Below are 14499 nucleotides of genomic sequence, written 5' to 3'. Positions count from 1 at the left end.
TGCCTACTCTGTGCCAGGCACTGTGCTAATGTGAGAGATGATCTCTCAGAAGTGAAGCCTCCTCAAAGGGTTAATAGTTCTTGTATTGTTGCCCTTCTGACCTTGCAAAACCCTTCCCACTCAGACCCTGTTTTTAAGCACTTAGCAGAAAGAATGCCCTACCCCCAACTTGAACTGCTTGCCCTTGCCTTTACTTGCCACCTTTTCTTGTCTCTGGGCAAACTTGTGTAACTGCCTTTGTTCTCTGTTGCTGGGGGAGATTTCTGAGAATAGACTGCGCTCCCTGAAGCTCAGCCAATGGGATAAGGAGAAGGGGTTAGGGAGGAGGAGCTTGAGTTAGGGTACAAATAAGGCTTGCTTTCTGTAATCAATTCCTCATTAGTTCGAGGAGGGGCGGTATCCTTTCTCAGGAGGAGGCAATAAACTCCATCTGCTTTCAAGGTATGTAAGTCTTTGTTTTTATTTTGAGTAAGTTGTCTTTGTCCCACACACTAAGGACCAGGGATACAAAAAGAGGCAAAAGACAGCCCCTGCCCTCAAGTCATCCTAGTGGAACTGCAAGTCTTCCATTTATGCAAATGTGCTTAGCTAAATTGGAGGGAAAAGGGGGGAAAGCCCAGCCAAAGCTGACAGTAAGTCACTGAATTTAGTTATACCCAATCAAAGACTGAAAGAGTAGGCAAATGTTACTGATAGTTTTGTTATCCAATGACAGGTTATGAACTATGTAGGATGTTTAAAATTATGTGGGTTTAGACTTCAAGAAGTGTGTAAGCACAAATTATGTTGCTTCTCCCTTGCAGCTATTTTAAGAAGCAGTGCCTCATTGCCTACACGCTACATATCTTCGGGGATCCTTGTACACCACAGAATGGCCTCTGCTTGGGTAAGGAAGTAGGTCCTATAGAAAGTATAGTCACTGTTTACTTGCAACGGCGCTGAAGGGAGAGATACAAGATAAAATATTTATTAAGAGTGTGTTACGTGACAGACACTGTGCTGGGGACGCAAATACAAACATGAAAAAGAGGTAAAATTCTGATAGTCCCAAGGGCTAACCATGTTTGAGAGTGCACGTCAAAACTTTTTTTTTTTGTTAGACATTTCCCTTTATCCCTCCCCCTAAGAGTGGGCTGCTAGAACCCAAGTAATAATGGGTTTACGAATGCTTTGACTTGTGAAGTCACCGGTCACTGACAGATCTGTAGAGGAACACTCATTTCCAAGAGAGATGATTCTTCCCCTTCGCTGCACTCATACTTTCAATGTTAGCCATAGATAGAGCGGAGGGTCTTGAAAGTAAGGATTTCTGGAGGAATGGGGAGTAACTAAGTATTTTGACCAGAAGTGGACGTTAAGAAAAGGAATCTGGCAGAGATGGACAGGGTGGGTGGAGGTAGGAAAGCAATGGTTATTTTAAAAGCAGGGACTGTTTCAGCAATCCAGTCAGCCCTTTGGAGAAGAATGGGACCCTGTCAATGATCATCCAGGTCAAACCCCCGGAGGAGAAGTTAAGAGACTTGATTGTAAGTCACAGAGCTGAGAAACAGCAGACCAGCAGTTGAATTTAGGTTTTCAGAGGTCCCTTCCAACTCTGACATTCGGTGATTGTCCATTTAAGTAAATGAGGGTGGGCATCCTCCACCCCCACAAAAAAGAAAAAAAGACTGAGGTTTAACATTTAGGTGGGACGGTAAAAAGCACAGACGACCTGGAACTTGAGAAAAACAAAACCCCACAGATAACAAGAGCCCTGGGGCAGTGAAAAGAGGGGAGTAAAGAGCCTGGGGTTCAAGTCCTAGCCTGGATCTTGTTACTCTTGGGCCCCTGGGCAGGTCCCTTTAGCAGGGGGTGTGGGTCAGTTCTAGAGCCGGTTAAGAGGGAGCCTTTACACGTGCGAAATCAGCACACACCCCAAACCAGGGTTTGATTTGTCTAGTGGATCGTCTGGAGTTAAGAAAGGGACGGAGAATGTGTTTATAACGAAGATTAAGCCCAAGATAGTGTCAAGGGTGCAAGTTTCTTTGTTCTGAATCCAGCGGTTAATCCTTTACTAACACAGCCGGTCTGGTTGTCAATCTGTTCATCTGTGAAATGGGAGGGTTGGGCAGGTTCCCCTCTTGTTCTGTCTCTATGATCGCGGAAGAATCAGTCCTCTACCTCCCAACAAGGTGTCCCGCCCCCTACTTCCGGTCTTCTCGGAACCGGAAGGGAGAGGTGAGAACGCCGAGCGAGGTGACGTCAGAGACACCCGAAGCCGACCCCGCCTTGCCGCCCCGCCCCCTCGCCAAGTCCTTGCGTTGTCTAAGCGCTGCGTGAGGGCGCTGCCGGCGTCACGACCGCCCTAGGTGCCCCGGATGTTCTCCCTTCTGGCCCGACAGGGTCGAGGCGCAGCCATTTTGATTCCTCTCAGAGTGGGTGGCGGCGGCAGCGGGTGCTGGCGGTCTGGAGCCGCCCGCCCGCAACAGGCACCTCGCCCGCTTTTTTTTTTCGGGAGGTGACTTCGAGTTTCCTTTTTCTTTTTTCCTTCTAGCCCCGTGCCGCGGGCCAACTCGTACGCTTTCGCCAGGCGCCCGCCGCGATGTCTGGCGACGGAGCCGCCGAACAGGTGAGATGGGGAGGCCGGTGGGGCCTCATGGCCACCGTCTCTCAGCCGGGCCGGCCCGGTCGGGAAGGGGCGGGACGAGGGGACGAGAGGTGCTGCGGGCGTGTCTGGGCCGAGGCTAAGGGGCAACGGGGAGGCGGGGATGGGGAGGGGGCCGTGCCCTGACCCCCCGCCGAGCCGCGCGTTGGGCCGGAGGGGGCGGGGCCAGGCCAGTGAGGAAGCCCCCCAAAGCAGCCCCGCCCCGACTTTGGGTCCTCCTCCCGGGACCCGTAGGAGCGGCGGGTAAACCTTTCTGCAGGGGCTGGGGGGTCGGAGGGAGTCTCTTAGAGCCAACTTTGGTGGACGATAGGAACTTCCCACGTTCCACTGTCCCGTTCCGTTCCACTGCTTCCCCTCCCCCTCCCGAGCATCGGGACGTGACGCATAAAGCCCGCTCAGTTTCGGGGGCTGCACGGGCCCCCGAGGTGGGGTCGTCGCCCCAGTGCCGTGAGCTCCCGGCCATTTAAAAAGTTCAAAGTGCCGCGTGCCCTCGTGGTTGGTTCAGAGTCTCGGGAGCTCTAGGTTGAGTTTAGGACCCCTTTATCCGGCTTAGAGACGTTTTGACTCGGAGGAGGTAGAGAGGCTCATTCCCCTCGTGCTGTGTTCCTAAACTTGCTTCCTTAGTGCAAATGGGAGTTTCGAGCTAGTTTGAAATAGCTCGGCCTTTTGGGAAGTTAACCGCACTTTAGCGGGAAATAAACGGTCAGTCTTCCTTTATCCCTGGGACTCTTGACTAAGTATACTTAAGTACTTGAAGTACACTATAAAGCAGTTTTTTTTTTACATCCAACTATGAAGCAGTTTTAAACCAGATTTTTTTTTCTATTACTAGTGCTGGGAAGTTTTTTTAATGGAATTAGTTTTTTTTTCTGCTCGTTTTCAAGTTAAGGTGACCCTTAGTGGTTGCACTAATGCCAATACAATCTCACAAAGCATTTGGTAGTGCTTAACTTAAGTTGGTTGGCTTGGGTTGGCGTAGCATCAATTAGTAACAATTTCGACAACAAAACAAAATTACCTTCTCTCTTGAGGACCTTGCGCTTTACTGGGAGATATATGTAAATAAATCAATTAAGCCTTTTATTAAGTGTTTACTAGGTGTCCCTTCCTGGTCTAAGCGAATGACGCCATAGATTGAGCCATGGGCCTGGAGTCAGAAGTGACCTCAAATTCGGCTTCAGACAAGACCCTGGGCAAATCACAACTGTTGTCTGACTGTTTCCTCAAGTGTAAAATAGAAGTAGTCAGAGTACCTACCTCCCAGGGTTGTCGTGAGACTCAAATTTGCACAGTGCCTGGCACATAGTAAGCACTAGTTTCTTTTGTTTCTCTTTTTCTTCTTCCTTCCTCTTTCTTTCTACCGCGTTTTCTTCCTCTCTTCCACAAATAAGCCTTTACAGGTATCCTTAAAACCAAGGGGATCAGGAAAGGCGTTTTCCACAGGAAGGAAAGAAGGGAGTCTTCAAAGGCAGATTTGAAGTGGGAGTGCATTCCAAAATGGGGGCATACTCTGTGTAGAAGTTATAGTCAGGAAATGGAGTACTCTGTTCAGGGATAGCAAGGAGGCCTGTTTATTTGGAACCAAAAGTGGAATAATAATGAGTAGTAAGCCTCAAAAAGTAGTCTGGAGACAAGATTTTGAATTGCTTTAAATACCAACTTAAAGAATGTGTATTCATCCTAGAGGCAGTATGGAACCATTGAAGTTTCTTTAGTAGAGGAGTGATAGGATTAAATGCTTTCATGTAGGAAGATGGTTTTGGCAGCTGAGTTAGAGGGAAGACTGCAATCAGGGAGACTAATGAGGAGGCTTTTGCAATAGTCCTGGGGAGTAGGGTAGTGGTTGTGTGTGTGTGGAGGAAAGAAGGGAACAATTGCACAATAAGTTGTGAAGGTAGAATTGACAAAACTTGGCTGGTGATTGGATTGGGGTGGTGTTGAGGAAGAAAGAAAATGATTCTGAGATTGTCCTCAGTGGAAATAAGCAAGTTTGGTGAAGGGAAATAGGCTAGCTTGGTGAAAGGGCAGGTTTGGAAAGGAATATAGAAGATAATAAGTTCTTTGAAAGGAAGGCATGCAGAGATCTGTCTAGCAGTCGGTTTAGTCATGTGCAATTAGAACTCTTGGGTTGGATAGGGAGTTACCTGTCTAGAGATTATAATTGAACCTTTGGGAGCTCAGGAAATTACAAAGGGAGAGGGTGTACAGAAGAGCCCAGGACAGATCCTTGGAGAACCCACAAGATTAAGTGGCTGAACATAGGTGATAATCCAGTAAAGGGGATCCAGAAGGCGTGGTCATACTGGTCAGACTTGTAGAAATAAAACCAGTAGAGAACAGTATCATTAAAAGAGTAAGAATATTCAGCAAATGGGGAGGGAGGGAGGGAGTGGTCAGTATTGTTATGGCTGAGATATTAAGAGGGATGAAGACCGAGAATATGCTTTATAGAACACTTCAATATAAATGATCTCAACCCTCTCAAACAGGTATTAGTAGTAGCAGTTTATAGGTGAAGATACTGAGCCTTAGAGGTTTAGAAGGGTGATACAGTTAAATAACTAGGGCTCATAAGACAGATAAACTTTTCTCATCCGAGAAGAGTGTTTAAATCTTTTGATGTTTAGGTAAGAGTTCAGCAGGCTGGAAAAGTTAGGTGTTATAGCAAAGAGACTGAGCAGAGTCAAGGAGGTATGAGAATGCAATTTATGATTTGGGCATGGCAAGCTGTGTCTGATTTTCCTGTAGGGTAGAATATATGATGGAAAGTTACGGGAGAGGATAGACCAGAAAGGCACTGAAGTTTTTTGCACAGATGAGTGACAAGACCACGTAATGGATTAGATGTAAGGTATGAGTCAAATATAACTAGGATTTGGAAGATGGGAGACTGAGTGAGAAGTATGCTGCAGAGAGAAATAGAAGTCAGAAGAAAAAATAGGTTTAGGACAGGGGTGGGGAACCTATGGCCTTGAGGCTACATGTGGCCTCTAGGTCCTCAAGTATGGCCCTTTGACTGAATCCAAACTTCACAGAACAAATTTATTCAGTCAAAGTGCCGAACTTGAGGACCTAGAGGGCCACTTGTGGCTTTGAGGCTGCAGGTTCTCCATCCCTGGTTTAGGAGGAAGGGGGTGAGCTTAACTTGGGGGATTTTGAGTGTGATGTGCATCTGTAATATTTAAGTGAAAATATCTGTATGCAATCCAAATCCAAGAAGTCAGGAGTAGAGATTTTGATTAGGGAGCCCTGAAGCTTGTGGGAGTGAATGAACTTGCTAGACTGACCTAGTATAGAAGTGTATAGAAGGAAGAGAGAAGAGGGCCAGGGGGAACATTCATATTTAGGGATTAGAAGTTCATTCTAACAAAGTAAAAACGTAATTTGGAAGTGGTTTGATCATAAAGAAGGATATGGGTATATCAATTTGAACATTTGAGGGAAAAGGGAATAAAGGGGAGAATAACTTGCCTAAGGTGACATGAAATTAGGGGAAATGTAGAAATTGTCTTTTAAAAAAGTGGACAATAAAATGCAGAATCTGTCTTTGAAAAGTGTTAGATGTGATGTCTATGTGTTATGTAAAAAATGTGGTACAAAGCATAATCCTACTCTGATTACATGTTGTGAAAAACCCAAGTATATTGGCTTAGCATATAGAGTAAATGTTTTTCTCTTAGAAGTGTTTCAGTGACTTTGATTATTGTAGAGGAGGGGAAAAAAGCTTTGTAAATTTTTTTAGTCACTTGGAGTTAAGCTGCCTCAGGAAAAAAGTTGCTGACTTGTGCAGTGGATAAGAGGTAATGAAATGTCATAGACTTTCTTATATCCTGATATTAATTCTTAGAAACAAGTGGTGGCATTGTGACTGGTAGTTTTGGGAACCTGAGGTTTAGGAAAGGATTTGCACAAGTCACAGGATCCTGGAGACCATTATAACTGCTGTGGAGTGTGCTTTTTGTGTATTTCTTATCTCTTTTTTAGAATGCTTAGTCTTAAGTAGTTTCAATAAGGAAATACTTAATTTTATTTTATTTTTCTTATCATATCATAAAGTAGCACTTAATATGGAATCTGCTTCATGTAGTAATTTTTATTAAACATCAAAGTTCATGGTTCTTCACCTAATGCTATATATTTGCAGCTTTTGTCAGCATGTGGAGACAAAATTGTGTATATGTAGTGACTTTTTACCTACAGAAATGTCAGGTCTCTGTGAGGAGTTAGAGCTAAATTCTTTATTTTGATTGTTTGGGGCCTTTTTGGTTTTTTGTTTGTTTTTGGCATCTGAACTAAAGTTAGCCATGTGCAAAAGTTTGATTCCCAAGACATGTTTTCCTGAGCTGCTGTTGTGCTGTTTTCTATTTCCTTCCTTCAGAAAGCTTACTTATTGTCTTTCCTCTTCCTCTAGAGAAAAGAATGCTTTAAAGTGTATATATTAAAAATATATATATTTTTTAAAATTTCCTCACTTTAGGGAGCTGTTTGATCCCTAATCAGTAAGCAATATTGAGGACCTCTAGACACTGTGCTAGGCACTGGAAATAAAAAACAAAACAAAAATGAAATGGTTTCCTCAAGCTTCAGTTTTCTCTAGAACACAACATTTACATATATAAGTAATACAAAATGTATACAAAATAAAAGACAGTTTTGCAGGGAGGTACTACTAGGGAAGGGGGAATTGAGAAAGGTGGCTCTTGGATTGAACTTTTTTTTACCCCCTTAATAGTACTATATTTTTTCCAATTACATGTAAAGATGGTTTTCGACATTTCACTTTTATAAGATTTTGAGTTCCAAAATCTTTTTCCTCCCCTGTCCCCTCAAGACAGCATGCAATCTGATATAGGCTATACATGTATAATCCTATTAGACCTATTTCCACATTAATCGCGTTGTGAAGAAAGACTCAGAAGAAAAGGGAAAAAACATGGGAACTATATTTCCCTCCATCCTTTTTCCCTCTCCTTCACCCCAGTTTATTCTGTTCTCTCCTTTCACCCTGTTGGACCGAACTTTAAAGGAAACTAAGTGTTCTGTGAAACAGGTGATCCAAGTGAGTACATTTTAGGCATTAAGAAGGTGTACATCCAGTGGCCTTGGTGGGGAGTCTTTGCAAAGGCACAGAGAGGGAAGGAAAAGCACAAATGGTTCTCAAGGACAATATTCAAGGCCAAAAATCAGTGTTTGGTTTTATATTGGCGAAGAATCAAGACATGCAAAGTTATTCAAGGGAGGGAAGTTTAAAAAGCCACACAGGTTTTATAGTGTGATGTTAATGAATTGAGAAAAAAGATTACATTCTTATTTATCTGTTCATCAGCATTCAAAAGAAATTTCAACAATTACCACGGTTTTTAAATCTGACTAATGTGTGTATGGGGGGGAAGGTGGGAAGTATATATGTGAGAGAAGGGAATGTTTTCTTAAGTTCCTCATAGGATCATACATTTAGAATTTGAGGGACCTTAGACATTTGTTCCACTCTTCTCATATTACAGGTGAATAAAACTGAGCCTCAGAGTTTAAAATAGCTTGTCAAAGAAACACATAGTAAGTGGCAGAGCTAGAATTAAAATCTAAGAGCATATGTTCTGTTGTATAATTGTGCAACAGCCGTAGAATGTAGACACACACAAGAAGAGAAGTACAAACAGATTAAGTGTTGAGAAGAGAGAAATTACTTCCAATTAGAGAGATGAAGGAATGCTTCATGGAGATAGTGTCTTTGAACTGGATGCAAAGGATGGATAAATAAAATAGGAATTATATTTTCAGAGGTGAAAAGAAAGGGTAAGGAGAGAGTCCTAGGGGTAAAGGCGCAAAGGCAGAGACTTAGAGGGATATTTGGGGGTATGTCAAGGAGTCTAGTGTGGGAAGTTTATGGAGGGAAATCCAAGGCCACTTAGAGAGATTGAAGCTGAGAAAAAATAAGATAATTACTTCAAAGGCCCAGAATGAGCCTTTGGATGAGATGGCAGAAACAAATGGGCAGTTAGCCATAAAATGGAAGTTTCCTCTGAAAGGGAAGAAAAGGGTAGATGTTTTAAAGAGGAATGGATGGGAGTTAAAGGAATCTTATGTCTTAAAAAGTAAGAGGTGAGGTCGATTTGCCATCATCAGAGTAAGACAGGTGGGTGTTTGAAAAAAGTGGAAGAATTTTGTAATAGTCATTGTGGGGAATGTAAGGAAGTAAACACAAGTTTCTGACAGCTATGATGTGAACAAACTGATTGTATTCGCTTCCCTTTTAATTATTTTAATGTGATAATTTTAAAGTGCAATTGGGAGTTCTTTAAGGAAAGCTCTAAAAAGGAGTGAATTGAGAGGCAACCAGGGATTCTTAACCTTTTTTGTATCATGCTTTTGGCAGTCTGGTGAAACCTATAAGACCCCTTTTTAAATGCATAGAGGAAATAGGATTACAAAGGGAATTAATTATATTGAAATAAATGCAGTTGTTTCCCCATGATCTGATAATAGCTAGCATTTATATAGCATTTTAAGGTGTACAAATAACTTTATGTATATTCGCCTCTCAAGATCAAAGACCCCCTGTAATCTATTCTCATGAATCCCAGGTTAAGAACCCCTGGTTTAAACTTAAGGGTTGCTTCAAGTGAGCACATTTTAAGAATCTTGAATACAAATCTGAAAGGTAAATATGTTAGTTTGGTGTTTTCAGAAGATTATATTGTGACTTAATATCTTGACTACTCCTAGCTAAAGGGCATAGGGACTGGATCAGTGACACCCTCTACCTAAGCTGGTCTGCACCTTCTCTGCAGCCTAATCTTAGCAAAGTTGCCAGAGGTTAAGAGATTTGCTCAGTATTGTGTAGCCCATCTGTGGTGGGCCTTGAATCAGGTCTTCCTATCTCAGAGGACAGCTCTGTGTTCTAGACCAGGAATTCTTAACCTTTTTTGTGTCATGGACCCCTTTAACAGTCTGGTGAAACCCATGGACCCCTTCTCAGATTGTTTTTGAATGTACAAAAATACAAAGGAGGCCAATTATCTTGAAATGATTATCAAAATTTTAAAAACACCCGTAGGTTCACAGACCTCAAGTTAAGAATCCCTGCTCCAGGCCACAATTCCTCTCCTAGCTAAAATAGTGTAAATTCACATTCCCAGAGAAGGCGTTTTTCCTGGTTGTTTTTTTTGTTGTTGTTGTTAAGGTGCTTTTTACTTTCAGATGACTTTAAGATAGATGAACAAATTTGTCAAGGTTAAAAAGTATTGGAATGATTATTTGTACAAGTAAACAAATAGCTGAGCATCTATTTTGACTTAAAGGCTATAGAGTGGCCTCCTAAAGTTAAGCCTTTGAGCTGTCTGCTTATCAAGGAGATTTTTGAATCTTTGTAGAGCTTGGAGGTTAGGTTTTTTGTTTGTTTTTAAATAAGGTTATTGTTTCATTACTGTAACATAAGTTTTGCTTTATTTGTTTATTTATTTGTTTATTTTTAGCCTAGTAAGTATGTCTTGCTGGAACTTTATTAATTTCACACAGCAGTTTTAAGCAGCTTTTAAGGACACCGCTGTCGGGTTTTAGTTGGCATTAGTCAGAGCCATGTGGCACCAAGTGTTTTATTTTGTGGGCGTGACAGTTGATGCTGTAACTTGGAGCAAATTGATTCAGTAAGTAGGTTTCCAGAACTACCTTAACAAGTTAGCAAAAACTACAGAGAGTTACATTTGAGTATAAAAATAATTTCTTGAGAAATGCCATTGTCCCTCATAAGCATATTGGAGAGAGTATTTTTAGTTCCAGTTTCACCACAGTTTAAGGAAACCTGCTAATATGAAAATCAATATTTTTAGAATGACTAAATTAGGAGGCCATTTGTATTTCCAAATGATTCATTATCTTATGTGCTTCAGTATCCTCAACTGTGAAGTGGCAGTATTTGTTCATGTTATAGAGCTATTCTAAAGTGTTCATATTTGTTCTTAGCAAGGAACTCTTCTCTCTCCAAACATCTAATACGTCCATCCATTTCTCCTCACTCACACCACAACTACCCTACCTGATTGGGCTACTAAAATAGCCTTTTAATTGGTCTCCCTGCATCTAGTCTTTCCTTCCCTAATCCATTCTCTGTCCAGCTGCCAAAATAATAATCCCGACCTTGTAACACTCCTTTTCTAATTAGCTCTAGTGCCTCCTTTACAGTAAGGATGAAATATAAACTCTTCTGTTTGGCTTTGAAAGTCCTTCACCATCCAGGTATACCCTCTCCATCTCAAATTGTGCATGTTATTCTTCTTTTCTTCTGTGTTACTGCCAAACTGGCCTGCTTGTTGGTTCCCTGTACAGAAACTTTTGTCTCCCCATCTCAGTGCTTTTGCATAGACATTCTCCCATGAGTAGAAAGCAACTAAATTCAGCATCCTTATACTATTAGTGCCTGTTGTATGCCAAGAACTGTTCTTCGCCCTGGATATATTGAGACTAAAACAAACACTGCCCTCAAGGAACTTAGGTTCTATTGGGAAGCATTCTCACCTCACTTCCTTACCCGTTTGTACCCTTGCCTCTTTCAGAGATCTACTTGAGTCACCTCCTAGTTGTGAAGGCTTTCCTACTTCCCTTCTTTGGCACCTAGGTGACGCAGTGTGGATTGAGCACTGGGCCTGGAGTCAGGAAGACCTGAGTTTATCTAGCCTCAGACACTTAAACTAGCTGGGTGACTTTGAGCAAATCACTTAATCCTATATTTTCTTTATTTTCTCAGTTGTAAATTGTGTGTAATAATAGTGCCTACCTCAACAAGGTTGTTGTGAAGACCAAAAGAAATATCTGTAACTGGTTTTATCATAGTACCCACCATGTAGTAGGTGCTATACAAATGCTTGTTCTCCTCCCTTTTTTTCCCACCAACTCATGTGTACATTTTACTTCTCCCATGGAATGTAAGCTACTTGAGGGAAGGGAATCTCTTTCTTGTCTTATTCCTCCAAGCCTGGCTCTATGCCTGGTACTAATAGGTACATAATAACACATGATTAACAATTGGTATGTATATTGAATGGTTCTTCATTGCAAACGATCACCTGATTTATCTGTTACTGAAATAGCATATTCATGGAATATAGCATATTCTATTTTAAAACTTCCAGCATTAACATACAGTTGGATAGAGCCAGGATTTGGAGTCCAAACTATTATTAATCAGTCAATCAATGAGTGAACCATTTATTAAATGTCTTCTTTGTGCTAAGCTTAGCATTGTACTAAGTACTGGGGATACAAAAAGAGGCAAAAGACAGTTCCTGTCCTCAAGAAGTTCACAGTCTAATAGGGGGGACAAATAAACGATGCATAATACACACATACAAATAAATATAAGTAGATTGATAGATAAGAGAGGGAAGACAATAGATTAATAGGGGTTGGGAAAGATTTCAGAAGATGGGATTTTAGTTGAGACTCAAAGGAAGCCAGAAGGCAGAGATGAGGAGGGAAAGAATTACAGGTATGGGGACTAGCCAGACAAAATGTCCAGAGCTGAGAGATGATTGGAGTCTTGTTTCTGGAACAGCCAGATGGACAGTGTCACTGGATTGAAGAGTATATGCTGAAGAATAAGGTTTAACAAAACTGGAAAGGTAGGAGGGGTCTAGGTTATGAAGGGCTTTGAATGCCAGTGCATTGTGTTTAATCCTGGAGGCAATAGGGGGCCACTGGAGGGGTTTTTTTTTTGAGGTAATTGGGGTTAAGTGACTTGCTTAGGGTCACACAGCTAGTGTCAAGTGTCTGAGGCTGGATTTGAACTGAGGTCCTCCTGACTCCAGGGCCAGGTGCTCTATCCACTACATCACTGAGCTGCCCCAGGAGGTTTTTTTTAGTAGGGTGTTTGAGTTATGCTTTAGGAATCACTTTGCAGGTTACTGCAGTAGTTGAGGTGTGAGGTGATGAGGGGCCTATACTAGAGTAGTGAGAATGTCAAAGCAGAGAAAGGGATGTGTTCGAGAGATGTTGCAAAGATGACAGTCCTTGGCGACAGATTGGATATTAGAGGTAAGAGATAGTGAGGCATTGAAGATAATGTTTAGATTTCAAGCCTGAAGGACAGGGAGGATGGTGCACCCTCTACAGTAATGGGGAAGATAGGAGAGAGGTGGCCTTTAGGGGGAAAGATGAGTTTGTTCAGCTGTGGACATGTTGAGTTTAAGATGTTTATTGAACGAACATCCAGTTTGAGACTTCTGAAAGGAAGTTGGAGATGCGAGATTGGAGGTCTGCTGAAAAGTTGGGGCAGGGTAGGTAGATTTGAGAAACTTTAGCATTGAGATGGTAATTAAATCCATGGGAGCTGATGAGATCTCCAAGTGAAGTAATGTGAAGGAAGAAGAGTGCCTGGGACAGAACCCTGTTAGATACCTGTAGTTAGATGTTATTTGGAGGATGATCCAGCAAAGGAGACTGAGAAGGAACAGTCCTATAGAACCAGGAGAGAGTGATGTCCTAAAACCTAGTAAGAGAATGTCAGGGAGGAGAGAGTGATCATCAGTGTCAGGCTACAAAGAGGAGAGGAGAGTAAGGACTGAGAAAAGGCCATTGCATTTGGCAATTAAGAGATTATTGGTAATTTCAGAGAACAGTTTTGGTAGAATGAGATTGGAAGCTGCTGGAATGTAGGAGTTTAAGAAGAGCCTAAGAGGAGTAAGTGGAGGCACTTATTGTAGATGGCCTTTTCTAGGAGTTCAGCCTAAACAGAAGAGATGTAGGCCAAGTTAGCAGAGATGTAAGATCAAGTGTGATATTTCTGGGGTTTTTTCCAGGTTAGGGAGATGTGGGCTTATTTGTAAGCACGAGGGAATTAGCCAGTAGACAAGGAAAGATTGAAATTAAGTGATAGTGGGGATAACAAAGGGGGCAATCTGTTGGAGGAAACAGGAAGGAATGGGATGACTTGAATAAGTAGAAGGGTAAGGAGTAAGGATGCCTTACGTGAGACACAGGGGTGAAGGAGAAAGTGGCATAAAGCATCCGAATGATACTGGATAGGAGAGAAGAGGGGGTTCAGGGTGAATGGACTGCACAAGTTTTTAAACCTGCCTCAGATACTTATTAGTTTGTGTGGCTCCTGTTAAATCACAACCTCTCTGACCTTCAGTTTTCTTTTCTGTAAAAGATCATAATGGCACCTGTAGTAAGGATCAAATGAGATAACACATGTAAAACATTCCAAATCTTCCCTGGTATAAATTCAGATTATTTAAATAAATTTAATATTAAATGGCTGATATATGTGGGAGATACAAAGATAAATGACAGTCCCAGGAAAATTAGATTGTATTTTAAATGTTTCTCATTCAGATGAATTTTGACCTTCTACTAGAAATGTTTCCTGATACTTTCCAGGAATACCTCTCCTCCAATTTCCTTGTATTTACTTTGTGTGTATTTTGTATTTACTTATTACATGTGTTGTTTTCCTCATAGAAAGTAAGCTCCTTAAGGGCAGAGACTTTTTGAGAATTTGGGGTCTGTTTATCTTGAGAGCCTACCACAATGTCTTACACATACTAGGCACTTATTAAGGGGCTATTGATTGATACAAATGAAAAATCCTTTTGTTCACTGCACTAGCAATTAGGAGACCTCAGTTCAAGTTCTTCCTCTGCTAATTAGCCAGTGTACTTTCCTTCGCCTGCTCAATCAGTCCATTAGTATTCAGTTTTTCTTACTGGTAAAAATACCCAAAGTCACATATATCCATTTTCTATCACTTTATAATATTCCCCAACAAAAGACAAAATTCCACTAATAAGATAAAACATAATTACATAGTTCAAGTGAAAGTTCCTCAACAGTTTAGATTCATCAAACGGAATAGTAGT

At 41.6% G+C, this 14499-nt stretch overlaps 1 protein-coding gene across 1 annotated transcript in view; it reads left to right on the top strand.

Annotated features, from left to right (window-relative positions):
* The first annotated feature begins 350 nt into the window (after positions 1-350).
* CSTF3 (cleavage stimulation factor subunit 3) overlaps positions 351-14499 on the top strand; it is an 81923-nt gene continuing 67774 nt past the window's right edge. Inside the window, exons 1-3 of the mRNA XM_020963923.2 lie at positions 351-441; positions 804-886; positions 2534-2608. Coding sequence (XP_020819582.2) covers positions 872-886; positions 2534-2608 — 90 coding nt within the window. The 5' untranslated portion in view covers positions 351-441; positions 804-871. The remainder of the gene's footprint in view (positions 442-803; positions 887-2533; positions 2609-14499) is intronic.

Source organism: Phascolarctos cinereus, unplaced genomic scaffold (assembly GCF_003287225.1).
Source record: "Phascolarctos cinereus isolate Bilbo 61053 unplaced genomic scaffold, phaCin_HiC Scaffold_9;HRSCAF=440, whole genome shotgun sequence".
Lineage (NCBI taxonomy): Eukaryota > Metazoa > Chordata > Mammalia > Diprotodontia > Phascolarctidae > Phascolarctos > Phascolarctos cinereus.
This window is presented reverse-complemented; position numbering and strand designations above follow the sequence as displayed.